This window comes from Toxorhynchites rutilus, chromosome 3 (assembly GCF_029784135.1).
Source record: "Toxorhynchites rutilus septentrionalis strain SRP chromosome 3, ASM2978413v1, whole genome shotgun sequence".
Classification (NCBI taxonomy): Eukaryota; Metazoa; Arthropoda; class Insecta; order Diptera; family Culicidae; genus Toxorhynchites; species Toxorhynchites rutilus.
Window position 1 is genome coordinate 308,107,607 of NC_073746.1, and position 26,268 is coordinate 308,133,874.

The window sequence follows — 26,268 nt, forward strand, 5'->3', positions numbered from 1 at the left end:
CGTACCTGCCGTTAATGGCTTTTCCGTCTTTGTCGCCCGACGACACTTTGAACACCGGTGGTTCTATAAAACCCTATCACATGAACTGTCGCGAAATCAGTTATCAGCCTGTAATCCACAGAGAAACATCCGTTCTTTTCGCGTTCCGCCGAGCAAACTAGGGGTTGCCACCCGGGAGGTGCGATAGTGATCTTCGATTGAGTGTGAGAGCTTAATAGACTGCAACTATCTCCCCCCTCAACTAGCCGCGGTGAATTTTCTGGTAACACAGATTCACGTGTTTTCCGGGGAATCGGCGAGTCTGGTAGTGTTCTAATAGTTGACAAGTGGTTATACAAACAGTTTTATCTGCTGGCGAGGTGCTAACTTGCGGTTTGCGTGGATTGAATTATTGTGTATTTTGCCGTGAATCGGAATCTAGAATACTTCAGTGCCACTAGGGCAGCGGTTCGGGCAGCAACAAAAAGCAACGAAATGAAAGTATCAACATCAGCAGCGATTTGGACCACTCTGGTGGCGATATTATTCGTGGGAGGTGAGAAACCAGTTTTTGTGTATATTGTGAAGACTTTTCCACTGGAAAACATACGTTGTTTAACATTAGCAGGGAGAAAAATTTCCAATAACAAGTGTAAATGTGCTGTCAATCGTTTAGGTTGACTCATTTTGAAGAGCAGTGATGAACACTTTTATCGGCGGTTGTTTACCCTGCGAATCATAAATGATTTGTAGAATTGTCGGCGGTAGATTTTATAGTGCATTTCGTGAAGGCCGACGCGCTCCAGAATTGCATGACTGATACGAATGGCACTAGTGTTGCAAATATAATTACAATACCATGTCAACGAACACTTGGGTGATACAGATCACAACACCGGTGGTGTCAACACCATGGTAGACGAGCTGTGGTCTACTGCAGTTATGTAATAATGTCAGTTTAAAAATAGTGAAGTTCTTGTATGCCGCCGCAAATTACCACTAGCGAAGTTCAATTTAATTATTTCTGAAACTTGTGTTAATATCAACCTTCTAAGAGTATGTACAAGTACAATCTGTTCAGTGAAGAGTTACATAATAGTTTCAAAGGTTAAAATTTCCCCGTTTTTTGTAAAGATTCTCTTTGCGTCCCTAAATTTTCAGTGTATATGGAATATGGAAAACAGTTTATGAGGTTCCTGGTGAAGGCTAGGTATAGTATACCGACAATCGTGACTCGTTGTCTAATTTGATAATGTTAAAAGGCTCCTTTTAGTGTTACAACTTCGTTCACATAACTTTAACACAGGAAGCGCTCGCTATGGTTCATACTATCTTATTCGACGAAAGAAGTTCTACAGTCATAATTGACAATAACAGTTCTAGAATTAAGATTGCCCTAATTAGTTAATAACCGAACATCGTCCTCAAACGAACCACAATAGTTGAAGATAAATTTCTCAAAGTTCTTGGTGTTTATCCTGACCGAAAACTCTTGTTCACGTGGCTGTAGAACGTTTATATATTATAATATCCAACCATTAACCATGGACAAATTTGACTAGACATAGATAATTCTGATTGTAGTTATTGTGAATTAGGAGAAATCGTAACATTTATCTTGCCAAAAAAGACTCTTCATTTTTGAATCAGTTGGACTATTTTTTTATGGGTTCTATTGAGACGCTCAAAATATTAGGCTGTCAAAAAAGTCCTGCGGTATTTTTTTAAATTTTAATTTGTTCATAAAATTAGTTACAATCATCTGTTTTAATTCAAATACGCGCCGTTTTGTTCGATGACTTGTTCCCAACGAGATGCCAACTTCATAATACCCCTGTTATAGAAGCTTGCCGTTAATGAGGGCTTGGCCACCGTCTGAGCTGCTTCAGCGGGCTTCGACCACGACCGTTTGCGCTTCACGTTGTCGTAAGTGACCCACTTTTCATCGCCAATCACCATCCGCTTCAGAAACGGGTCGATTTTGTTGCGATTCAGCAGCGATTCACATGCGTCGATACGGTCAAAGATGTTTTTTTGCGTCAACGTGTGAGGCACCCATACATCGAGGTTCTTTGTGAATCCAAGCTTCTTCAAATGATTAATAACGGTTTGGTGACTTATCCCCAGCTCTTGGCCGATGCTACGGCTGCTACTATGCCGGTCTTTCTCGGCTAATTCAGCGATTTTGTCGCAATTCTCGACGACAGGCCTTCCGGAGCGTGGCGCATCTTCGACGACCTCTACACCAGAACGAAAACGTTGAAACCATCGTTGTGCGGTGGAAATGGAAACTGTATCGGGTTCATAAACTGCACAAATTTTATTGGCAGCTTGAGATGCATTTTTGCCTTTGTCATAGTAGTACTGTAAAATATGTCGGATTTTCTCTTTATTTTGCTCCATATTTGCGACACTATAACTCACGAACGACTCAACGAAACAAAACACTGTCAAGGACTATATTATAGCGCGCAAAAATACCTTTCCAACAAGCTATAGTATGACTCGATACAATGAATACAACTAGAACTACGCGCTTACAACGACACCTCGCGGAAATATCGCAGGACTTTTTTGACAGCCTAATATCAGCAGTTTCACACGCTGAATTAGGACAACCTGGACAATCTTTGTCTCTGTTGAACAGACGTTAAAAAACCCAGAACGGCTAAGTTGTACTCATGATTGGTACGACGGAAAGAAACTCGGAGAAAAGCATTGTCCCGTAAAGCTCGAGGTTGACAGCCCTTCGCACGTGTATTAATGGCAAGAGCCATTAATTGGCACCGGTTTCCATAGCTGGGTAGCTGATGAGGGTTATTCCAGGGTAATCTAGGCGAACCGAACGAATTGCTTTTGCACGGCTTCGATTCTGTTGACTCCGTTCAGATAATGCGGATTCCAAATTACTGAACAGTATTCAAATTTAAGGCAGTGTACATCGATGAAATCCCTCGCAAAGCACATGATGAACTCAAAACTACGGGAAGCTTTTAAAGATCAGTGTACAGTCTGAATACACTTCTAGATACTTCAAGCAGTCGAGTTTAGTTAGCAGAGCATCGTCGACAGAATAGTTCTTTTCTTCTCGTGAAAGTAATCGTGGAACATTTGCTAGGATTCAGAGCCATACGATTTTCCACGCACCATTTCTGGGAAATTTCTAATTGTTGTTCAAGAAACGGAGCGTCAGCCTCCGAGTTAGCGTGAAAAAATATCTTCATATCATCAGCGAATGAAAGATGAGGGACCTCCAGAATGAAATTTACGTCATTGAAATAAATAAGAAAAATGAGAAGGAGCGTCTCACAGTGGTCCCTTAGAAATTCTAGGTGCCATTAAATAGAAACATGAATGGGAATGCCTTGAAATTTGGTGTACGGGGGTTTTCGAAAGTGCTGAATCTATTTTTGAGTCATTTTGATGATGAACTCCAAAGCAAAGGCTGGGGGAGGGGGTAAAATTTGAAATTTTCGGAAAAAACACGTGTGGGGTATATATGTTATATATGTTATATATATGTATATATGTTTTCCAACTTACTGAAAACGTTCTCAATATTCTTTTTACCCAAAACCCAAAAGGGGGTGCATGGGGAAAGGATAAAGTTTTTCAAAAATAGAAAGACACGTGTGGGGTATCAAAATTTTTTTGGCATTTTTTCGCAAAGTGGTCGAAAGTGACCAGAAGTCAAAAGTGCAAAAAGTGCAAAAGTGCAGAGGGGACCCTATGGAAGACATTTTGTTATAAAAAACTTTGGAGGTATTTGGAGAATTTTTTGTAGATCTACTTTTGTATAAATTCAATGTAGAAAATGTACTTACTTTCAAACACTCATTTCACAGTTTCAAAATTTTTTAAACTGAAAACGGAATACAAATTCGAAATTAGCATAATCCAGAACAATTATTTTTTAACGTATTTTGTAGCACTTGTGCAAATTTTGAAAAACATGCGTGTTTATCGCTACACTGGTTCACTGCATCGAACACTACGTTTCCATGTCGTTATCGCAATGAAAATCGTCACGGACACTGTTGCCATATGTGATACTAGATGCCTTGAAGGCTATAGAACAAAACTAGACCATTCATTCGATCAGGCATTGTTGTTCATAGTGCACCCGTGGCGAGTGGTTAGCGTCTCACATTATCATGCCGGGTGTTCGGGTTAGATTCCCGTTCTGGCCGGAGGATTTTTCGTCAGAGAAATTTCCTTCGACTTACACTGTGGTCACGCGTATTCTAGAGCTTGCCCCTCGGAATACATTTAAGGCGTGTTATTTGGCTTAAGAAATCTGAACTAAGTATTAATAAATGACGCTAGTTAATGCATTCGTTGAGACGGCAAAAGTTCCACAGAGAACGTTAACGCCATTCAAGAAGAAGATTGTTGTTCATTTTTTTGTTTAATGCCACCTAGAATTTCTGAGAGACAACTGTGCGTCTGATCAAAAACGATGTAAGCCAATGTAAAACATTACCGCTGAAGAGCTTCAAGGATGAAATTGACGAAAAATTGTAAAGCAAAGTTCAACTAAACCATGTATAAACATTATATAATTAGAGGATTATGAGAAAACCTTTTCATGGTTTATTTTGTTGTATTGATACGACTTTAACAGTCCATAAATATAAAAAAAGTAATTCTAAATGAAAATAAACCTTTATTTTCATTTTTTCTCTCATTTTTTTGATACAGATTTTTTATACAGAATTTTTTCAGAAAATTTTACAAAATTAAATGTGGCAACCCTGTTCCTACCTTCTAGTTTTATCAAAACCCACACTTGTTCGACACAGGATCATGCGGATTCTTTAATTAGCTGAGCTTTCAGTCGTCGGTGGACAGCTACGAGAACACCACCCCCGGATGACTTTGTGTTGTTAAATTTGTCTCGGTCAGCGCAGAAGACTTCATAGTTTAGCCCATAAACTTGATTAGACAGAGTGCGGTCGTCGAGCCAAGTTTCCGTCAAAGCGATGATGTCGTAGCAACCATCCGAACACGCGAGACGATACTCGTTGAGGCGAGTGTTGAAGGCTCAGTACGTTGGTGAATTAGAGTACGTGCTGACTGACGTTACTGGAAAGCGAAGGTCCATCAGCAGAATCGAAACTGTTTGAAATGCAGTACATGCCTTGAATAGGCGGATGGGAAACTCCTATCCATTCATCGACAACAGGAGCGGAACGACTCCGACAACAGGATACAACAAAGGACACAACTGTGTCGGACGGATTCAGGTGGTTTGCAAACTGTACCAGATGGGTTAATAATATTTCTCATCTGTATTTTTTCTTCCAAAAATCTGTACCATCGACAATATTCGTTGTAGAAAAAAATCTATTTTATTAGAATGGAAAAAGTACTCATTTATTTACCACAAATACTACATTTACATTTGCAAATCATTCGTGTGTTTGATTATGCTCATACATGGCTACTATGTTTAATCAAATCTTTTGATCTCAAAATAGCGTTCATCGTATCGTTACTGAGCTGGTTTCGAAGCTTATTTTTGTTCTGATTATATTCAGAATAAAATTACCGAGGATACTGCGGCGTGAAAGTCGTCATGTACCAAAATGTTGCTTTGTTCAAATATAAGAAATTCCACACGCGGAAAAAATCTGTACCAATCTGTACCCTCTACTGTACCGTAAATCTATACGCGTGATAACACTGCTTATACTATGTTGTAAAGTTTTTGTTTCGTATTTTAATGGAAACTCAAATTTATCGAACCCAGAAATTTGTTTATTTTGTGTTAGATGCAACGAACATGAAATTAGGAAGAATACATTCACTTGCGAGACACTATCATGAGCAAAGCCGATACAACCTTCACTATTGACATTACAACGCGTGTATCAATATGAAACCTTCACAGATGTTTAGGAAATACATTAGGCTAAAATGTGCCTGTAAACATTAGAACTTATGTCGAAATTTGCAGAATTACAGCAGATTTTGTAAAGCATTATAAAAATCCTGTTTTTGGTACTTTTTTGAAATCGACGCAAAAAATTTCAATTTCAATTTCAAAATTTCAAAAATTTCAATCATCATCAAAGACGAAGGGGTAATTTTTTATTCAAACTGAAATATCTTTTCATGGAAAGTTCATACACGAACGTACCAGGAACCAAATGAAAGTTGGTTCATAAGGTTAATTGGGTTTGCTGCTGAGTTGGTTAGCAAAAAATTGTGTTAGTCCACAAAATTCTGGAAAAATCAGAAATTTTTTTTTTATTTATTCTCGATATCGTTGTACACTACACCTACACACACCAAGATAAAAATATACGCATAGAATATTCTAATACCCGAAAGTTGTAGCTTCGAAATGGTGTATATCCCATCGATATGCGTTGATTTTTCACGAAGTCAAAAATCACTTTAAATTTTCGATTTCGCACACTGTTCCTCTAATCTTTCATGTCGAGTGTATAATTCAAATCCGAAGGGATCGTGAAATCAAAACGAATTTCAAATTCGGTTGAATTCCAAAATAAGGGTGGATAGACCGTAACAAAACGCATTCAAAATATATTTTTTTCTTATTTCAACTTTTTTTCTTTTTCATCGCGATTTAATCTGCCTATTAAAAATGACTGACTTCAAAATTAAATTCGATCAGATACAAAAGTAATTCAAGACAGGGAACCTCAACGGAAGTACTATTAACAATTTGTTATTTTTATAACCGATCCGAAATGCAATCCGCTTCAAGTCTCTCGGTGTTGTGTGCGAGAGAGAGAAAGTGTCAGTCAGTAGCGGTGATGGCGGGTGCGGCTGCGTGTGAGAGTGTGGCATTACGAGTGCGCGATCGTGGAGGATGACCAGCAAACATGTGATTGTATTGGTGTGGTTGCCTTGCTTCCCAGAACGGACTCGTTAGCTTCGGAAGACCAAGGTAGTTTGATTCTTTTCGTCGGTTGACGTACAGTCGAGTTTTTGTGAGAGGATTGGATCAGAGAGCATATTTTGATTGTGCGATAGCTGACGGATGGAGGCAGGCTGTTTTGTTTGTTCGAGGCAGACGATTTCGGTCACGGCAAGGCGGAGCGGACGGTGTAGCCACGCCGGTGCAGTTCTATGTCGTTGTTTACTTCTCGCAGTTGCGTGAGATTTGTGCAGCCGCATTTTCGCGCGAAGTTGCATTCAATCTAAACGACATTCTAGAGTTTTAGAAGATCCAATAGTTTTAGAGGTTTTTATATATCTAATATTGTCTTCGTGGTAAAGAGCGCATTGACGTCAACGTAACATCGATTTTCTTTTCTTTTAAATCTAGCTAGACGTTGACTTTGATGTGTATGTACAAGCGGCCATAAGATTTCCATGCAAGAATATTCAATGTAGTGTGCGTTTCGACCATGAGAATGTCACGGAGGTCGAGAGAAAAGTTTGAATTAACTTACATTTGTCTCTTTTGCTCACCCATGTTTTTTCTTGGGATTAGTAGTTCACCTTGAATGTCAGTGAGTTCTTCTTGTATGTATCTCCTTTTCGGTTTTTTTTAATAGAGGATTGACGTTGCTTTTCCTTCAATTATGTCATTATAACCCTTACTACAAGAACAATGATTTCGTTAATAATTGCTCGACTGATTACTTGAGAAATTGTTAGTTTTTATTACAAATCCAAATCGCAGGTATCAAGTTTTCCTTTTCGAGGTTCAAATATAAATTGCAAGACTAAGTTCAAGATGCTAGAGTCCCAATTCGGAAAACTTCCGTGATTTCCGTGTATTACAATGGAAGAGCATGACGTGCGACTAGGCACAAGTATTAAGTCCGATCCGAGTCTGATAAGACCTAATCAGGTGACCCTTCAATATATTCAATCTTCAAATGCATTTGATTTTCGAGTTTTTGCTCCGTTGAACAGAGGAGGCTGCTACGAAATGCATTTGATGTTCGAGTTTTCGTTTCAACGAGTAATTGGGTCCACGCTTACAAAATTAATTCACTTACCAGAGTTATGATCCTTTTGCAGAGACCTTTTCAGGTCACCCTTTAATATCTTCACGGCTATGAAATGCATTTGGTTTTCAAGTTTTCGTTTCGTCAAGTGATCTCTAGTTTGCGTTAGCATAATCACATCACTTACCACAGTGAATCCTGATTATTACCCCTTCCCACTAACAAACTATCCCTTCCATGATAAACGCTGGGGAACCACGCTATAGAGGCGACCCTTCTGGCCTTCGGGCGGCGAATATCATACTAACATTCCTACCCTTCCCCTGGTGACTGTAAGGACGTGGCCGGCGTCGTTATTGATCATTGAAAGCTCGAATCACCGAAAATTGCACAACGAGAATGATTTGCTAGTCCCAAGCGTCATTCTGTGTGTTCTTTGTGCAATTTGGTTGGTTCAGGTCAATCACGGAGAGCAACTACGAATTGTACAGTCTACCCAAGCTCAAGCTCAAGACAGGGAACCTCAACGGAAAAAAATGCAAAACTCCGATAAGCTGTTATCATTTTGGGTATTGTTCACGCCATTAAGTAATCGGCAGTAGTGAAAAAATAGATTCAAGCAGGGATCGAAATTCTAGCTTACTTGAGAGAAAAACAATCGTTTTCACCCACAACAAAAAAATAGTTGAGAATATGAGAGGGGAGGGAACGCTCACTTCGATTTTCACGAGAAACGCAATTCCGATTTTAATTTTTCGACGAGTTATGATTAGCCGAAAAATGGTTTCGTTTTCAGAATCTTGTTTCTTGCACGAATCATGAAAGCCAATAACGGTTCTGATTTGGCAGATTAGCCTAAACAGGCTAACGTTGGTCAAGTTAGCGTTGATTCCATTCCACATTTCCGCACTAAATGAGAAACTGAGAAAAGTATTTTCGTTGGACTCCAGAGAGAGGAATTTCGAGGAAATTTTCTGTGAATGGAAGAGATGAAAATGCACAACTCATCGAAAACTAAATTGATTCACTGAATACTTATCTCGCAGCTGATCGATTCAAGTAGTATAGTTAAAGGAAGATAAACTCAGAATTTACGTTATGATTTTGTTCACAAACGTGATTGGTATCAGCCTGAACTTCATAAACATTTCGGGTCCTGTCACATACTAGTTGTCTAGTGGTAGTTGATTGAACAATTCTACACATAAAAAGAATTGCAGAAGATGAATCAAAAAAGAAATTGTAAATCGGAAGACCTGCTTTGTGCTTCTGAAACAGGCTTCTCACGATTCTTGGATTTAATATGAATTCCACTTTTTATATTCTACAAAAAAAATCAGGTTGAAAGAAAAATGTGCTTATCCAGAAAAAATATGCTTCGACTTATAGTTAAAGAAAAACTTCAAAACTAGAAAAAGAAACAATTACTGAAAAGAAAAAAGCTTGCTACCGTAATCTCGCAGAGCGGCGTAAGCGCCAAGATTGACATTTCACTTTTTTGTTATAGATCGATAAAGAATACCAAATCCTTCCAAACAACAACAAGTTTATATCGGATAATTTCGAATGGTATTATCTTATTTAACACGGATGGGTGCAATTGCTTTTGGATGGGAAAAAACGGTGCTGTCCATATTTATAACAATCGGGTTCTCAACTACGTTAGCCTGCTCGACGCATGCTACAAAATCGGAAAATGTGTAGAACTCTTCTCTTCCTGAAGTTACCTCATGCTACGCTCAACGGCGGCGTGTTGGAGAAAATAATTGGAAACAGATTCTCGCATACTTTGATGGAGGTACGCCAATCGGTTGTGGAAACAGCAATTAAGTTTCGCTACTTCCACAACAATCTGGCATTGGTAACACAGTGAAGTGAAACTGCATTTTTTTCAAAAATCAAGCCGATGGTAATGTATTCCGTCAAGTGTATGCTGATTATACATACAATTTTAAGAAAACTCTCGTACTGAAAATTCTTCCTTCTAGCGCTTACTTAATTTCGTTAGATTTTTTTGACGTAGAACTACGTCTTTCAGGAAGGGTGCAAAATCAGAAAACAGGTCACGTTTTTATGAAATAAAGTCTCATGATTTGCATACCAATCGAATCAGAAATTCTCTAAGATTTGTTTGATAAACTATACATTACAATCCCATAGTCTGTATATGGTTTAAATTCATGAAAACAGGAAGATTCCTTCTTCCCATTCATTTGTTCTGCCGATTTGTGTGCTAACCGTACCCTATTTCGAAAGGTTATAACTCGAACATTTCTTAACAGATCGGAAAGATGATTGCTTCAATTGATAGGAGATATTTCTACGCCTCTATCACAATTAATAAAATGTTATTTTTCATGAGATAAGCAATCGAATAACTGTAAAATGTCAAGCGCTGTCTAAACGCCTTAACTGCCCCGCTTTGATTGGCCCGATTTACGGTTTCTCCAACACGAACACGAACACGAACGGATTTTGACGATTTATATACCAAACGAATCGGTCTGTATATAGTTTGAATTGATGAAATATATATAGTTTGAATTGATGAAAATTGGAAGCATTCTCATTTCCTCATACATTTGTGTGCTTTCCCGAACAGAGATGTCAATAACGAGCAACTTATCGACGAGCAACGAAGGGGAAATCGTAAGATGTAAAGTCTCCGTGAACAAAGGAAAAGAAGATAAACGAAGGGGAATATTTGCCAAGAGTATAAACAGTGGATCTTGCTGAGACAAACTTCATTCTTCGTGAGGACACCGACTAGACAACACCTTTGCTGGGTGAGCTTGATGGTGAGGGATCGAATGTCTGTTTCAAGGCAATGGGTTGGAGGAGTAATATGATGAAGTTTTCCAAGGGCCTTTTTGAAGGATACAGACGAATGAACTGAAGAAGTTTAAAGTCTCAGGCAAACTTTCAGTATCGTTCTGTATTCAAAGCTAGTTTTTCCTTGTTTTGCGTCATCACATGTCTTCGTTTCTGATTAAGCTGTGGACGCGACCAAACTACTCACTCGCTGATATCTCTGGCATTCCAATCATTGCATCAAACTGACGCCATTGCATTAAGGTTCAGAGCTACACGATTGCGTCGGGAATCATCAAGCTAGGCTATCGTCGGCTGACCAAGAAAATGAATATTCTGGAATTTTTTTCAGTGATTCGGATTCGCATGACGGTAGGAAAACTCTATCCACAAAAGATAACAGCTAAGCTAATCTAGACTGGCAATATTAAAAGGAAAGGCTTCTGCTGAGAAGAGCGCAAAACGGAGATAAGTGTGTGTATATTTAGTTGCTTCGAGCCTTCGATATATGGATATTGGTGTGCGTAAGTGCGTGCTTCATAACCCGTACGTAAAACTAGTGCATCTTCGCTACGCTGAAACCCCATTTGTATCTGCTCCCGTGTGCATTGGCCCTGTAACGATGCAACAATCGCCTAATTTTATGCTATGATTGACGATTGTTTGGTGTTGCAAATTATGCAGTCGTAATGATAAATATAAACAAAGAGGGGAGATAGCGGGAGGGAAATATTTACGCTAGAATATTAGTAATGAATCTCTGCTAAGACACATATCCAGCCTTTTTCCAAGCAGTTAACATTGTTTGTTTTCTGTCATCAATGCATTTAGCAGTTGTTTCACAATGGTGAAGCAGGTGTTAAGGTTGTGCACCTAAAATTATTTGGGGAATATCAAGTTATTCAATAAGTTATATTAAGTTAATAATTTATTTGGGCTCGCGTACCAGTCGCAATGCTGCTTTCAACTAGGATTGCATTTGCGCTAATCTTGATCATAATGAAGAAGTGCTACACCTTTCGAGGTTGTTGAGATTAACAGAACCACAGCGTGGTTCTATGTCAACAATGCGGTCGTGTCTTGAACACAACCTCCTGTATTTTTTTCAATTACAAAAAAATGGGTGGGTTATATCTATGATATAACCGCAAGGTTGACGTGGGACTAAATTAGCTTAGCAATCATTTGTTTGTATTGATTGAATTTTCGAATGAATGAAACAATTTCCGAATTCATTTATTCGGTTTGTGAGTAAAAATATTGAATAAATGCCATATAAGGTCAGTTCATGCATTGTGATAAATTATGTTCTTCGTTATAAGTAAATTTAATGACAGCTCTTTTACGTTTGGTATGATGCCTGGGACAAAATATGTGAACGAAAGAATTATCAAACAATTATTTTATTTTACATTTCCCTCTGAAGTTTGCATCTCTCAAGTGTACGTACTTCTTGAAGCGCGAATTCGCTTGATTTGATGAACTTCAGGCACTCAGTCTCGATTTTGACATGTACGTCGAACGCATATTGTTGAATCATCGTTTGACAACGTAGAAGGAAAACCAAAAACAGAATCCGAGAGTATTGGGTGCATCTCATTCTCAGTGATTCGCACGGCACGTGTGTAGGATTCCAAAATTGAGAGCGAATTGAACTATCGACCAATAAACAATCGTCGTACGGCCGCAGGTCAAAGCTAGCCAGTACTGATTAAACAGACGACCGATAGTTTGCCGACAAAACAGTTTGAATGCAATCGGGAAGCCCATCGAACTTTTTATCGGCCGATACTGAATCGTCGAAACGTGCGCATATGCATATCGCTTCGTACTGATTAGGTCGGCCGATCAAACTATCGGCCAACAAAAGCCTTCAGTCTGCGGGGGCTTTTAGGGAAACACATTTCAATCGGAACAAAAAAACCTTGTATGAATTTTCAATGCCAATTTCCCCACGCTCCATGAATTTGAAGTCCGTGTTAAGGAAATATATTCCAGCCAGAACAAAAATACTCCTGACTTGCATGAATTTGCAATGCCAGTATCCCCACACTGCATTGATTTGAAGTCTACGTTAAGCAAACACATTAGAGCCGGAACAAAAATGCCCACGACTCACATGTATTCGCAATGCCAATTTCCCCATGCTCCATGGATTTAAAGTCCGTGTTAGGGAAACACATTTCAGTCGGAACAATGCCGATTTCTCCAACGCTGCTTAGTTTTGAAGTCTGTATTAGGGAACACATTTCGATGAGAACAAAAGTCCCCATACTTTCATGTATTTGCAATGCCCATTTCCCCAATGCTGCTTGATTTGATGGCTGTGTTGGGGAAACCGTTAATCGGGCCAATCAAAACGAGGTAGTTAGGGCATTTATACAGGGTGCGGCAGCATAACTTCCTTTTTTAAAATGCGCGCCACTCAGTTAGTTGATGTCATAGCGGAGCGCTAATGGTCTCGTTCAAGAGGGGATACTGTAAAGTTTTGTCCCGACACGTGTCAGTCGCCATCATGCGTTGGAATAGTGAGGAGCGTGCCTTTGCCGTTGAGGTTTACTTTTCAAGCGGACGCTTCAATTTAGTCCCGTTGGCTCCCGTCCCAGAGCGCAAATCAATTGTTACATGGGTCACTACATTCAGACAAACTGCAAGTGCGACAAAAGGAAGAACTGGAGTCCCTCGGCCCGTTAGATCACCTGAGAACATTGAAGCAGTGAGAGCGTCAATTTTGCGATCGCCACGGCGTTCCGCGCGCAAACACGCATCTGCCCTTGGACTGTCCGATCGTTCTGTGAGAAGAATTCTTCGTGATGATCTTCATTTTCATCCCTATAAGATGGCGATAGTGCAGGAACTTTCAGAACGTGACTTCAATTCTCGGATGAACGCGTGTAAGTTTCTTCTTGATGTCGTAGAAAAATTCCCTATCAATTGATGCAAACATCTTTCCGATCCAGTAAGAAATGTTCGAGTTATAAGCATTCGGAATCCTGCATGTTCTGTGTTTAGGTTTTCATTTTACCCCCCATATACTCCGGTTAGACGTAGTCCCACGTCAAAAATGCAAGAAAGCTACCTGACAATTACCAATTCATCCGAAAGAGAATCTGCTTTTGATTTTTTGAAAAAGGTAACACCTTTACAGAAATAACGAAAGGTTAACACAATGCAACTCATTCAAAATAATTTTCAAAATACAGAGACCTCCCGTTGAAGGAAATAGAAAATTTTGTAATGCATATTTTTTATATTAGAAAACGAAGAAATAAAAAAAAATTGTTTCCATTATCTTTCCACAGTTCCAACCGCCTTCAGTGCTGGACATCACCGCTTCGGATACACCAAGCCGGAACAGCGCCGATGGTCGAAGGCCCATGAAAGCTGCGCGGGTAAACATCAGTCCCCGATCGCCATCACCAGCAGCAAGGTAATCATCTGTTGTTCTCATATTTGATCGGTTGCATGACGTTTTCCTATTTGATAATTATATTCACTGGTTTTTATCTAACATCCTTACCGCAGGCGATTCCGCTTAACATGCCCGGCATAGAACTGGTCGGATATAACAATTTGCTACCGGGGCCAATCACACTCCACAACAATGGACACTCAGGTAGGAACCGAAATGGCTTAAGGGCACCCGATTTTAGTGTATCGAAATGTTCAGAGAACAAAAAATGTGACGGGAAATCTTCATGGACTACTGAAATGTTATCTAGTTTTTCTAAGAAACTTAATTACTTTCGCTTTTTGTGTCTATGTTGCTACAGTATCCTTGGGAGTTCCTAAGACCGAACCCGCGAAAGGCAAACATCCGTACATCTTTGGAGGCAAAATGGAGAATGAGTATGAGTTAGAGGGTCTCCATTTCCACTGGGGAGACAAAAACAACCGTGGAGCAGAGCATGTTCTTAACGACATTAGGTAAGGAACTTTACCACCAAATCTTCATGTGTACCCCTATCACAAATCTTGAATGCAAAAGCACGAAAACCCATAGTCATAAAACAAGTCGACATAATTGAGTCCGACGATCGTAAAAATTTGATGTAAACAGCTGTGCTAAAATTACCGTGAACTCAGAGTGAAGCACTTTAATGGAGGCGTTTGCTGTCGAGGCTTATTGTCATTCCGACCAGAATACACGTGTAATCCATATTGTATGCCTCATGATTGCGAACTGTTTGATTTTTGATTTACAGGTATCCACTTGAGATGCACATTATCCACCGAAACAAGAAATACAAAAGCGTGCCCGAGGCTCTGGGATACGCCGATGGTCTAACGGTGCTTGGATTTTTCTATCAGGTGAGGGCAAATTCGATGAAGCGTAACTGAATTTCGAATATATTAGAAAACTGCTTTTAGGTTAGCGAGCATGACAGTGCGGAGATCGGCAGCCTGCTGCGGTCCTTCCCGCTGATCGAAGAATATGATCACCAGGCTCACCTCAATTTCACCTTTACTCTCAACTCGCTTATCGGTGAAATCGATTTGACTCGATTCTACACCTACAAAGGCTCACTCACAACACCACCCTGCTCGGAAGCCGTCACATGGGTTCTGTTCTCAGACCCGTTGAACATTTCTATCACGCAGATCCGACGATTCCGGCTGGTAAGAAACACACATTGATTTGCTTACACCTCTCTGAAAAAAACTCCCTAACATGGCAATCCTGTTTTCCGTTTCACAGCTCGACACCGGTATGCATGGTTCTCCGATGGTGGACAATTACCGGGCGTTACAGCCCCTGGGTAATCGGCGCATTTTCGTACGGAAAGTGAACGCGCGTAACACGCCGCTCGATGTGGTGCAGAAGGAAATCGATTACACCCGTTTTGATTGGGTGTATTAGGTGGGTGGGGCAGTTCGACCTCATTTTGCACACAAGCTGCACAAGCGTTACCAAAAAGAAAATTGTTTCATTTAATACAACTCGATTGACACTTCTTCGGTTTAGGTGTGCATAGAAGCAAAATCATAGTGCAAAAAATATAAATCCTCAACTTAAATAGATTATTTTAGAATACTCTTCCTGAAGAGTAGATTATTAGTTAAAACTAAACTGTAAGCAATGCGAACCAACGAAAAAAACATTCCACGTGTTGGCTTTGGTTCTACGTTAATGTCTATAAATAATAGAGAATATCTGTTAATTCGAAAACTATACATGTGCGAATAGTTTTTCTTTCTATCGGTTACAAAAATCTAAACAATTATTGTGAGTCCAATCGATACTGCTCCGTTGGAATGGTAGCAATATTACATCATCTGGAATGTATTGTAAAATAAAATGTTATTAGTTTTTACGTACAGATTTTGGTTGTCGAATTCCCACCGAATACTCCATGAACATTGTTCGAGAGAAGGCTATTTGCTCAAACCTTATTTCAACACATTTTTATTTTATGTGTTGGTCATGTAGCCACCATTTTGCTAGCTGTGCTCGGAAAGTACCTGCATCCCAGTTGTTTTGGTGCTCGAGATGTTAACATCTAAAATATGGGCCTGTCAGAGGCCTGGTAGTTCCGACACGGCGAACAGTTGCCTCGGAATCGACAAAAATGGTGAGAAGCACCGAAGGTTGAAACTATTATTATCTGCGTATGCTGGAAGAAATGTTTGTTTTCTGTCTAATTCAATGATGATCAATGAAAAAATAATTTTTATTTCTTGTTCCTTGTGGTAACAATTTTGAGAGAGCAGAATCGATAACGTGATTGTTAGGGTGATAAACTCCCTCTCCCTCTTATCTAGCCCACGGCCAATATGGTCGATGTTAAATCAGACCGGACCATGTAACACTGATTTCGAGAAAAACGAACAATTTTCAAAGCATTTTCTTTTTTCGTTCAATATTGTTCTCAGAAATGTAAGCTACTCTCTGGCAATACTCTGACGTATGATAATTGAGGGGCTTAGAATGCAAGGGGTGTAAATGACTTGATCGATTTCTCTTCATCAACTTTTTCTTTAGTTAATAACTCAACTGCAAAAACGTTCCAATTTAAGTTTGCTATATAATCCGATAGCTGAGGTTCTGATCTATCTTCCACATTGTCAAATACAGCTGGGAATGGGTTTGCAGCTAGGTTATAACCGAAAGAGAGAGTAGATGTAGAGAAATCGATCAAATCACTCACACCCCTTTCATTCTAAGCCCCTAAATTGTAAAAAACATCAAGTATCATGCTAAAAAAGGCAGTTATTTAGCTGCCTATTCTGACATGGTCCACTATAATTGAACCTAATGACGAATTTTTTAAGACTTGGTTCACTATGACTGAACAATTTCGAAATATTTCTCAATCAATTGAGGGGCTTAGAATGCAAGGGATGTAAGTGATTTGATCGATTTCTCTTCATAAACTTTTACTTACGTAAATAACGCGCACAAAAACGTTCCAATTTGATTTTGATATAGAAACCGATAACTGAGGTGAGGATCACATTGCCAAATAAGCTGGGAACGTGTTTGCAGTTAAGTTATGATCAAAAGAGAAAATCGATGAAGAGAAAGCGATCAAGTCACTTACACCCCTTACATTCTAAGCCACTCAATTGAGGGGTTTAGAATGAAAGGGGTGTAAGTGATTTGATCGATTTCTCTACATCTACTCTCTCTTTCGGTTATAACCTAGCTGCCAACCCATTCCCAGCTGTATTTGACAATGTGGAAGATGGGTCAGAACCTCATCTATCGGATTCTATAGCAAACTCAAATTGGAACGTTTTTGCAGTTGAGTTATTAATCAAAGAAAAAGTAGACGAAGAGAAATCGATCAAGTCACTTGCACCCCTTGCATTCTAAGCCCCTCAATTAATAGTTGTGAGTCAAAGTGTGCAATTTTGTTATGAAAATTAGAGCGAGGAGAGGTGTGAGGTTGAAACTGCGTAAACATTTGGTTGCGTTCAGAATAATAGTCTTTCCCATCTATTACAGGCATGAATATGATTGCACGGCAAACATATGAAAGCATAAACTTCCCATGTTCAATCATCTTAGACAATATTCGTCAATAGAATCGTCTGATTCGAATTCATTGTCATCGCTACAGTCCAAATCGCACTCTGAAATAATACATTTTGCGATCATTCACACTGTAAAGGACCAAGTTTATTTTTCAATATACTCCGAATGTGCACATTTTACACTAACGGGTTCAACCACATTTGAATAAGGTACCTAAAAGTTTCAAGTAAAAGTTTTGTTGGTTTAAATTCAGCGCTTGGAAATTGTTTAAATTCAATACACAAATGATTGACACATGGTCCACTTTGTCTGCACGTGATATAGAGCCATTTCGCTATGGTAAATGGTACAAGGTCCGCTCTAACTGCATACTATGAGAGGTTTTCATAGATCTATCATAACAATAATCAATGGGAGCGACTACGGAAATTGAAAGGATTCACTTTGAAATTTTTTTCAAAAAACCGTACTGATTTCTGGAGAGTTCGTTACTCTGTTGTCAAAAAAAAACTATAAATATTTGAACAACGCTTTATTTATTGTTCACCTGAACAGCGTTCAGAGCAATTTATGAGTCAACCCTAAGAATTTATGGAGCTACGTCGATGTCCAAAGAAAAAAACAGGAAGTGGGTTATATCTATGGTATAACCGCAAGGGTGACGTAGGACTATCGTTGATTTAGAGATCATTTGTTTGAAGTTGAATCTAAATCCATTTTGAATGAATGAATATTTGGGGGACTTCGAAAACGAGAGCGTTACGTTGGAGGCACAAGGTTTTATGCATCCAATATAGGATACGAAAAACCTTGTTCAGAAGAATAATCTTCAGAAGCTTTCCTGCTAACTGCACTTGATTGACAAATCACAAACCCAAATGTATTATATGGATATTTTATGGATAGAAAACATTAAAATAAACTCTTTCGCTTGAATGTAATTTTCAATTCCAAGGGAAACTGGCAGATTATTTTCCAGCAACGATTAGATATTTGCACATTTTCCTCGATACTGGAAGCCCACCTGTGGTTAATACTAACTCGATAACCACCTGTTAATAGCACTTGATTGAAAAATATTTGGTCACAGTGTTACATGGATAGAAAACATTCTAATAAACTCTTTCACATGAATGTATTTTTCAGTACCCAGGGGAACTGGCAGATTATTTTGCTGAATGGCATCCAAACGAAGAGTTCCGCGCGTGTATGTGTGTGTGTGGCGGCTGCTCCGATCTCTTCCCGGGGAACCGTTTGTGGCATCACTCTCATCCTGATGGATTCCCTTCTGGCCTAAGGTGCACAAACAGGCTCTTGGTGACACCGTTGATTCGCGCTTTCATGATAAACGAAGAGCTTCACCACAACAGCGACAGCATGCTCCAATCGCTGTTCAATTAGAACTGAGTGGATTTCCGAGCGGCGCTCGCTTATATACCGATTGGTGATTTCAATAGCCTGTTTTGAAAGCAATTTTAAGACTATTGAAACAAGTTTTTGGATCAGAAAGTAACAAGTATAGAACGCGTAGACATTTTATCTTTCGAATGAAGTGTTTATCATACCATTTCGTTCAGTTGTTTAGGAGCTATTAACGCTTAAAATCTCGGTCTCCGGCGTAACGCTTTCGTTTTCGAAACTTTGATTTTACACCCCGGTATAGAAATGAAAGACGTAGTCCTACGTCAAAAAGTTGGACTACCTACCGTGATGATACGAGAAAACGTGGAGGCATCAAACAGGGAAAGCATATGTACGTTTTTCGCGAACAATTCAGTAACGTTTTCGTTAGTGAAAATCTCGACAACGAACAAATTCGCCTTGCAGCCAGCAGTAGTGTACCTTGTCTGCCTATATGCACCCTTCCAACTATCAGCTTTAGCAGAGTTCAACTTGCCTGTTCTGAAATCAAGAATTCATCGAACCCTGGTCCAGACGGTATTCCATCCATCAAAGTGCTCTACCAGTCTTTTGTCTGCGCTGTGCCTGCTATTCAACCGCTCATTATCCTGTGAAAGATTTCCCCGTGCTTGGAAAAATTCATTTGTTTTCCCGGTCTACAAAAAGGGTAGCAGGAAGGATGTCAGAAAGTACAGAGGAATCGCCAGTCTTTGTTGTGTTTCAAAATTATTTGAAATTATAGTTTTAGATTTCATTTCTCACGCCTGCAGAAGTTATATTTCCGAACAACAACATGGTTTCATTTCCAAACGGTCTACTTCAACAAATTTGGTATTATACACATCATTCATCACCCGCTCTCTACAATCACATTTGTAAATTGACGCTGTGTATACGGATTTCTCGGCCACGTTTGACAAAATTAATCATGCTATCGCAGTAGTCAAACGTCAACGTCAGGGATTTCACGGCTCTTTTTTAAGCTGGTTACATTCGTCCCGCCCATTTACTTGATTAATTCTCGAGTAATGCAGAAATTTGTGTTTTATTTGTATGGCAGCCACCCCTAAGAGAGGGGGGAGGGGTATCTAACCACCATAGAACCATTGCACCCTAAAGTTTCCATATGCCTAATTTGGTTTAATTTGCTTGATTAATTCTCGGGTAATGCAAAAATTTGTGTTTCATTTGTACGGCAGCCCCCTCTAAGAGAGGGGGAAGGAGTATCTTAACACCATAGAAACATTTATTGCATCCTAAAACCTCCACATGCCAAATTTGGTTTCATTTGCTTGATTAATTCTCGAGTAATGCAGAAATTTGTGTTTCATTTGTATGGCAGCCCCCCCCTTTGAGTGGGGGAAGGACTGTCTAACCATCATAGAAACATTTATTGCACCCTAAAACTTTCACATGCCAACTTTGGTTTCGTTTGCTTGGTTAATTTCCGAGTAATGCAGAAATTTGTGTTTCATTTGTATGGCAGCCTAAGGGGGGAGGGGTCTCAAAATATCACGAAAACCTTCCCCGGCCCCAAAAATTCCTACATACCAATTTTCATGTCGATCGGTTCAGTAGTTTCCGAGTCTATAAGAATCAGACAGACAGACAGACATCACTCCATTTTTATATATATAGATAGATAGATAGATAGATAGAAGATATATTAGATTTATCATTAGGGCATTAATGTTCAGGCCTGTTGGTAATTGTAATAAAACGAAAACAATTTCGATCCGTTATTCCTGCTGTATGTGTGATTTTCCAAATCTGATAAATGTAGTTTGTAGCTTACATAATGCTTAAACAAATGATTAATTGATTTTTTTTTCCTATTATAAAGGCTTCAAACTACAATGTTTATTCATGATGATTTTGTTCCTCGGTGAACATTTAGAATCATAATGAAAAATAAAATTATTCCAACTTGTCCCGTAGAGTAGGGTAAGTTGAAACGCGAACTATCATAATTTTAATGTGCGGTTTTGCTTCTCGAACTATCTACAACTGATTTATGAAACACTAAATTAAAGGAATTACATAGAAACAATTGGAGAAAGGGGGTTTTGGAATACGTGAGTTGTGGGGGAGTAGTCTGATATACACAAAATGGACACTACATATCAAGAATTAATATGCGAAACAATAACATCAAGAATACGTTTTCATACCAGAGTAGAGCCACTCAAAACGGCCACTAATGAGGTTTATGGGATCATTCAAATATTCATATATTACGTAACACACTTAGGAAGGCAGGAGGGGATGCCTTGTGGAAACTTGTTCAAGAATCAATTTAAATAAATCCAAACATTTTCATGCAAATGACCATTTGTTACATGTTGTGTTACGTTACGTAAAATTTGAAAGACCTCTAGTTGTAATATTAACAAATTTGACTTGTCTCATGTCCGTGTATTCAAAAACTACTACTAAAACTACTAAAAGGTTATTTCTAAAATTTCGCAGCATTCTAAAATAATAGGCGATTAACAAGCGATTTGAACAAAATAACAGCGTAGTTCTACGTCAACAATGTGGTCGTGACTTGGACACAATCTCCTATAATTTTTTGTATGGTATCGAAAATTACTCACCCATATAAAATAGCGTGTTGTGTTCAGAATCAAATTTGTGCATTATGTTGATATAAACCCGTTTTTCTGTTTGTTTGTTCTATTTCACAAAATTGAACTTGGAGACAGAGTGAACTAAAATTTTGTTTCGAATTCCTCCCAAACTGCACGCTATTTACTAATAATAATAATAGCGAGGACCTTCATTGCATACTTAATTGCTGTCTAAGATCGTTGGTTTGAGTTCACGGTGGGTAGACAATAACCGTCAATTAATGGTGTAACTACTTTTTGCACAAGAAATGATGTTTTCGATTCGCTTTATATGGACGTTAAAATAAGATTGTGTACGCCGGTAACGATATAGTGTGTAGTATGGATTGAAGTCAGGTTGGTTTAAGAGGCAGATTTGTATTCATTGGTCACATCAATTAGAATAACCATTTGCTAGAATAGTTCATCAGTTATCCTCGCTCTCAACGCTCTTCAATTCAAATTATGTTGACGGCGAATGCCGAAGCAGTCCTAGTCGAAGCGAAACTACAGAGATGAGAGTCGATCTTCGAGTCCTTCGAGGACTACTATGGAAGGAACACGTGATTATACGGATTCAGCATTTTAACATATTGATCCGTTTTACTTGTGAGGACGATACCAAACACTAGTAGAAGGGTTATCCAACTTTTGAAGATATTCAAAAGAGTATTCCGGTGGCTATCTTTAAGCCTTGATCTTATTGCTCTTAGAACGTTCAGTTGATCCGTAATCTTACTCTTAACCATTTTTGCATTGAGCAGAAATTCAGGTATTAACGATTAATACTCCGAGGAGTTTAGCACTATTCTTTCAGGAGATGGCCTTGTAATCCATGAAGATAGGGTCTTCTTGTATGTCGCAACTAGCACGTCGTTTTATCGAGAGAAGGCTGGATTTTTTTTCTAGAGATTGCAGACCGTACTTCTTCTGCCCAACCTTCATACCGTCAGGGATGAAATCAATAATCGAGTTCAACGCTACCAATAAGAGAGTGACCGATAGAATTCCACCTTGAGGAACTCCGTTTTCGTTTCCAACTGCTACTTTATCGGTTAGAAAACTGGCAAGCTATATCATCATTCTACCCGCAAAACTTCAGTTCGCAAGCGTTGCCAAAATATGGCGCCGTCGCATCTGGTCGGAAGCTTAGTAATGTCCAAGAGAGTACAGGTGCTAACATGTGAGGGTTTGAAATGTTTATGGAGGCATACTTCGCGTGGGTAGCTTTCGAGGTAGCACTATTTTTTTTTGCAAAGGATGCAAGTTCACGTATGAATAATAATCTTCATAGATGAACTGATGAACTTGCAGGGAAACCGAATCCTTCCAATTGGATTGTAATCAATTCGCCAAAATTAGTGCGATCTGTGCGATTGTTGTTTCAATGCAAATGAAAGGATAACACGTAACGATGGCACACACGCTTTGATATTACACATCCTGTTATCCACGGTCATGTTTTTAATGTCTTTCTCCTTTTATTTTATAAATGCTTCAAACTAAAAAGTCCATTTGTTTCTAGGTTTCTGATACGTGTCCCGATTCATTGATTTAATTTTGATTCTGTTACAAGATTTGCGTATTGTTTTAAAACGTAGAAAATGTTCAATAAGAAAAGAAGAAGGTAGAACAAAGCATAATTATTATTTTACAACAATGGCTTCAAGTAGAGGCATAGTTCATCAAATGTATGAGCCATTCAAAAAATTAAGAATCTTCATAACTGGCGACGAGTCTTGCGTTTAGATTCCATCTGCAAAGAGAATACCCATCACAAATGCAGCCTTTTCTCTACTCAAGTTTCTACTACCAAATTCGGTGAAAAATCGACAAACTACTTAGCGATAAGCGTCTTTTACTCACCGAACGTTTCCTCTCTTGGCAAACGTGTTTCAGTGGCGCTTCGTAGAACTTCTTCCTGCAGTACTGACAAACAGTTGGCGTCTTATGGATCCTCTTATGCGTTTCAAGTTGCTCCTGGGCGCGGAACGATTTCTGGCACACATCGCACACCAGTAGATTAGCGATGTTGAACGCCGTGGGAAGAACTTCGATACTGAGCTGCGCGCAACGCTGCTCTTTTGACGATGGATGCTTTCTTTTCCTTATCCGCTTGTCGGTGGTCACTCGATCCGTCGTTTTAGTGATCGTCTTGACGCCAGAAAACGACGATTGTTTTCTCAGCTCAAGTATGACATCCACACAGCTTTGGTTGTGTGTCATAAGCGAATTCGACGAGAAGAAAACTTTGAAACAGACCGGACATTGAACCGAATCGGTTTTGCCGAGAAACTCTGTCGTTTCGGACTTGTTATCCACGACAATCTCTTGGGAATCATCTGAACTGTCGATAATCTCGATCGGACCCGCTGAAAGAGTCGGAAGTTTATCGCACTTCGAAGTGTTCTGCATAAGGCGATTGGTAGTCTCAGTGCGCTTCTTGAAGGGAGTGATTCCTATCCCCGATCCGGTCGGTGGACATTGTGGAATCGTACGAAAACGTGGGTGACGGCTGGTCGGTCTATCAGCGAGACATGTATCTAAAAATATGGTGCGATTGTAAGATCCTACGTAAATCCGAGATAGATTACATGAAGAAGTTTTGATTCTTTGGTAATTAACTTAGTGCTTTCTGGTGTTACAATCTAAACACGATTTCAGGCATTTTGAGTTGAATTATTCTTCATCAAAAAAAAAAGCAACGAAATTTTATATTCAAATAGTATCTATTCAAAATCATGTAAGACGATATTCCCAGTTAACAACGGTTTCAATGATCTCACCCATCGAAACCAAATGTGCAGACTCACCTTTGTCCGCAGTGCTTGGACAACTGGTACCGGGAGTAGCTTTCCCCTCTCCGGAAGCACCGCCCTGCGGCTGCTCAGCTATACCTTCGTTGAAGATCACATCGCACTGGGCGAGAGATTTAAGTTGCTGCTTTCTGGACTGTTTACCACTTGATGTGGTAGTGGCTGAAAGCGTCGGTATAACCATCGGTGTGGAACTAATAACCTTGAACTCCTGCTGGAGAGCCTCTCCATCTGATGAGTTCATCGACATTCTGCCGGTTCCCTCCCCATTGGAGGAAGCAATCGTTCGCTTAGGAGCTTTGATGATGATAGTTTTCGGTTTCCCAACAGCATTCGACGCCTCGATCTGACTGCCAGGCATAGTTGGTTTCGTCAGCTCCGTGTACACCGCGCTATTGATATCGTGTGATTTTATCGGTACGGAGTTCTGGCGATAAACGAGTTGGGTTTGTTTGCCCGTTGGGATCGGTCCGCAAAATCTCGCCCGGTACTGTCTTCCCTGGCTGTCTACCAAATCAACGTTGTTTCCGCCTCGGAAGTGAAGATTCATCGGACACGTGGAACTTGAATCACCGATCTTCGTCAACTCCTGCATGAGACGACTTTTGGGCGTTGTAGAGGGGAATAAAGCTTCCATTTCCGCTACCAATTCCCTCTCATATTGAGCCATAGTGAGACGAGGCTTCACAGGACCCTTACCGTGACGTTTGCCTCGCGTTGCCATGGCATCATCCAGTTGAAATATATCGTTCAGCATCTGTGGTGGAATTCCGTTCTCGGATTGATACAAATCCTTCGTGAAAGTATCTCCAAATGAGTCCGTATTGCCGGTGGGGTGTCGAGGAACATTCTGGTTAAATTCGGCTCCTGCATGCGTCATGATCCGATTTTTCTCCATCGTGGTGGCAATGGGAAAGGAGGAAACGAGGAAGTGCTCTACTTGCAGACCAGCTTCAGAAAAAGCCTCCGCGCCTACCAACGGAAGGACATCTTCCGTCGATGTGTTACCGAGAATCGGAAGCAACGGCAGCGAATGATGATAATTTTGATTGTCGTAATTCATCTCCAACTGGATGAAAAAAAAAATTCTCCTAGGCAACGCTGGTTATAAACGAAGCAAAGAATAGACGATTGGTGAAATCAGAACAAAATTATGCACCGTGCGTTTTATTTGACATTACCATGACTAGTGATCCCCGATAATCGTTCGATTAATCGATTAATCGAATACTTCCTATAGAAATCGATTATTAATCGAACGAATACTGCACAACCAATAATCGAAGCGAACGAATAATTTACGTCGATTAATCGATCCAAACCCAGAGCAAAAAAACCGTACGGCCGCAGCAGTTTTATTCTGAAAATCAATCATTATCTTTGACACTCTCCTAAACTCCTAAAAGAAGCTCATGCCGTCGATGCGAAATGACCTTCGTTCACGAGTTTAGGGGTGCGTAAAAGATAATAATTAATTTTCAGGCGGAATGAACACTTTTTTGATTCCAGATGGCTTTCTAACAAATGAGATATATTAGTCTAACTAATTACTTCTCTCAGTATGACGATTAATCGATTAATCGATTATTTGGAGCAATTAATCGTATCGAATAATAAACTGCTGATAAGTATTCGATTAGTGGATGAACGATTAATTTCAAAAATCGGGGATCACTAACCATGACAAATGTAGTACTAGATCGTTTTATGACCCCAGCTTCAACGTAATACGATATTTACCT

At 39.5% G+C, this 26,268-nt stretch overlaps 3 protein-coding genes across 4 annotated transcripts in view; 1 reads left to right on the forward strand and 2 right to left on the reverse strand.

Moving 5' to 3' along the window:
• On the forward strand, positions 1 to 16,042 carry LOC129778294 (carbonic anhydrase 7). The gene is made up of 7 exons (XM_055785104.1): positions 1 to 535; positions 14,024 to 14,151; positions 14,247 to 14,337; positions 14,495 to 14,648; positions 14,927 to 15,032; positions 15,093 to 15,341; positions 15,421 to 16,042. The coding sequence occupies exons 1-7, from the start codon at positions 475 to 477 to the stop codon at positions 15,580 to 15,582; spliced, it is 951 nt and encodes a 316-aa protein (XP_055641079.1). The 5' UTR covers positions 1 to 474; the 3' UTR covers positions 15,583 to 16,042.
• The window catches only part of LOC129778292 (mucin-2), a 144,056-nt gene that overhangs the window by 103,061 nt on the left and 14,727 nt on the right, over positions 1 to 26,268 (reverse strand). The window lies entirely within an intron of this gene.
• Positions 14,996 to 25,696, reverse strand: LOC129778293 (uncharacterized). Of its 2 annotated transcripts, none has more exons than XM_055785102.1 (3): positions 24,524 to 25,696; positions 23,577 to 24,253; positions 14,996 to 15,998 (listed from the first exon to the last, which is right to left on the reverse strand). In XM_055785102.1, exons 1-3 carry the CDS (start codon positions 25,587 to 25,589, stop codon positions 15,990 to 15,992), a joined length of 1,752 nt encoding a protein of 583 aa, XP_055641077.1. In that variant the 5' UTR covers positions 25,590 to 25,696; the 3' UTR covers positions 14,996 to 15,989. The 2 variants fall into 2 exon arrangements, with proteins under 2 accessions (XP_055641077.1, XP_055641076.1); XM_055785101.1 differs by lacking the exon at positions 14,996 to 15,998 and adding an exon at positions 23,244 to 23,466.

Bases quoted from the DNA above. Each gene is read 5' to 3' on its own strand.
- LOC129778294 (XM_055785104.1), top strand. From the start codon at position 475: ATGAAAGTATCAACATCAGCAGCGATTTGGACCACTCTGGTGGCGATA. The intron at 14,152-14,246 runs GTAATCATCTGT...TCCTTACCGCAG, and splicing joins TCGCCATCACCAGCAGCAAG to GCGATTCCGCTTAACATGCC. The intron at 15,342-15,420 runs GTAAGAAACACA...TCCGTTTCACAG, and splicing joins AGATCCGACGATTCCGGCTG to CTCGACACCGGTATGCATGG.
- LOC129778293 (XM_055785101.1), bottom strand. From the start codon at position 25,589: ATGAATTACGACAATCAAAATTATCATCATTCGCTGCCGTTGCTTCCG. The intron at 24,254-24,523 runs GTGAGTCTGCAC...CCATATTTTTAG, and splicing joins TCCAAGCACTGCGGACAAAG to ATACATGTCTCGCTGATAGA. The intron at 23,467-23,576 runs GTGAGTAAAAGA...TTCTCTTTGCAG, and splicing joins GCCAAGAGAGGAAACGTTCG to ATGGAATCTAAACGCAAGAC.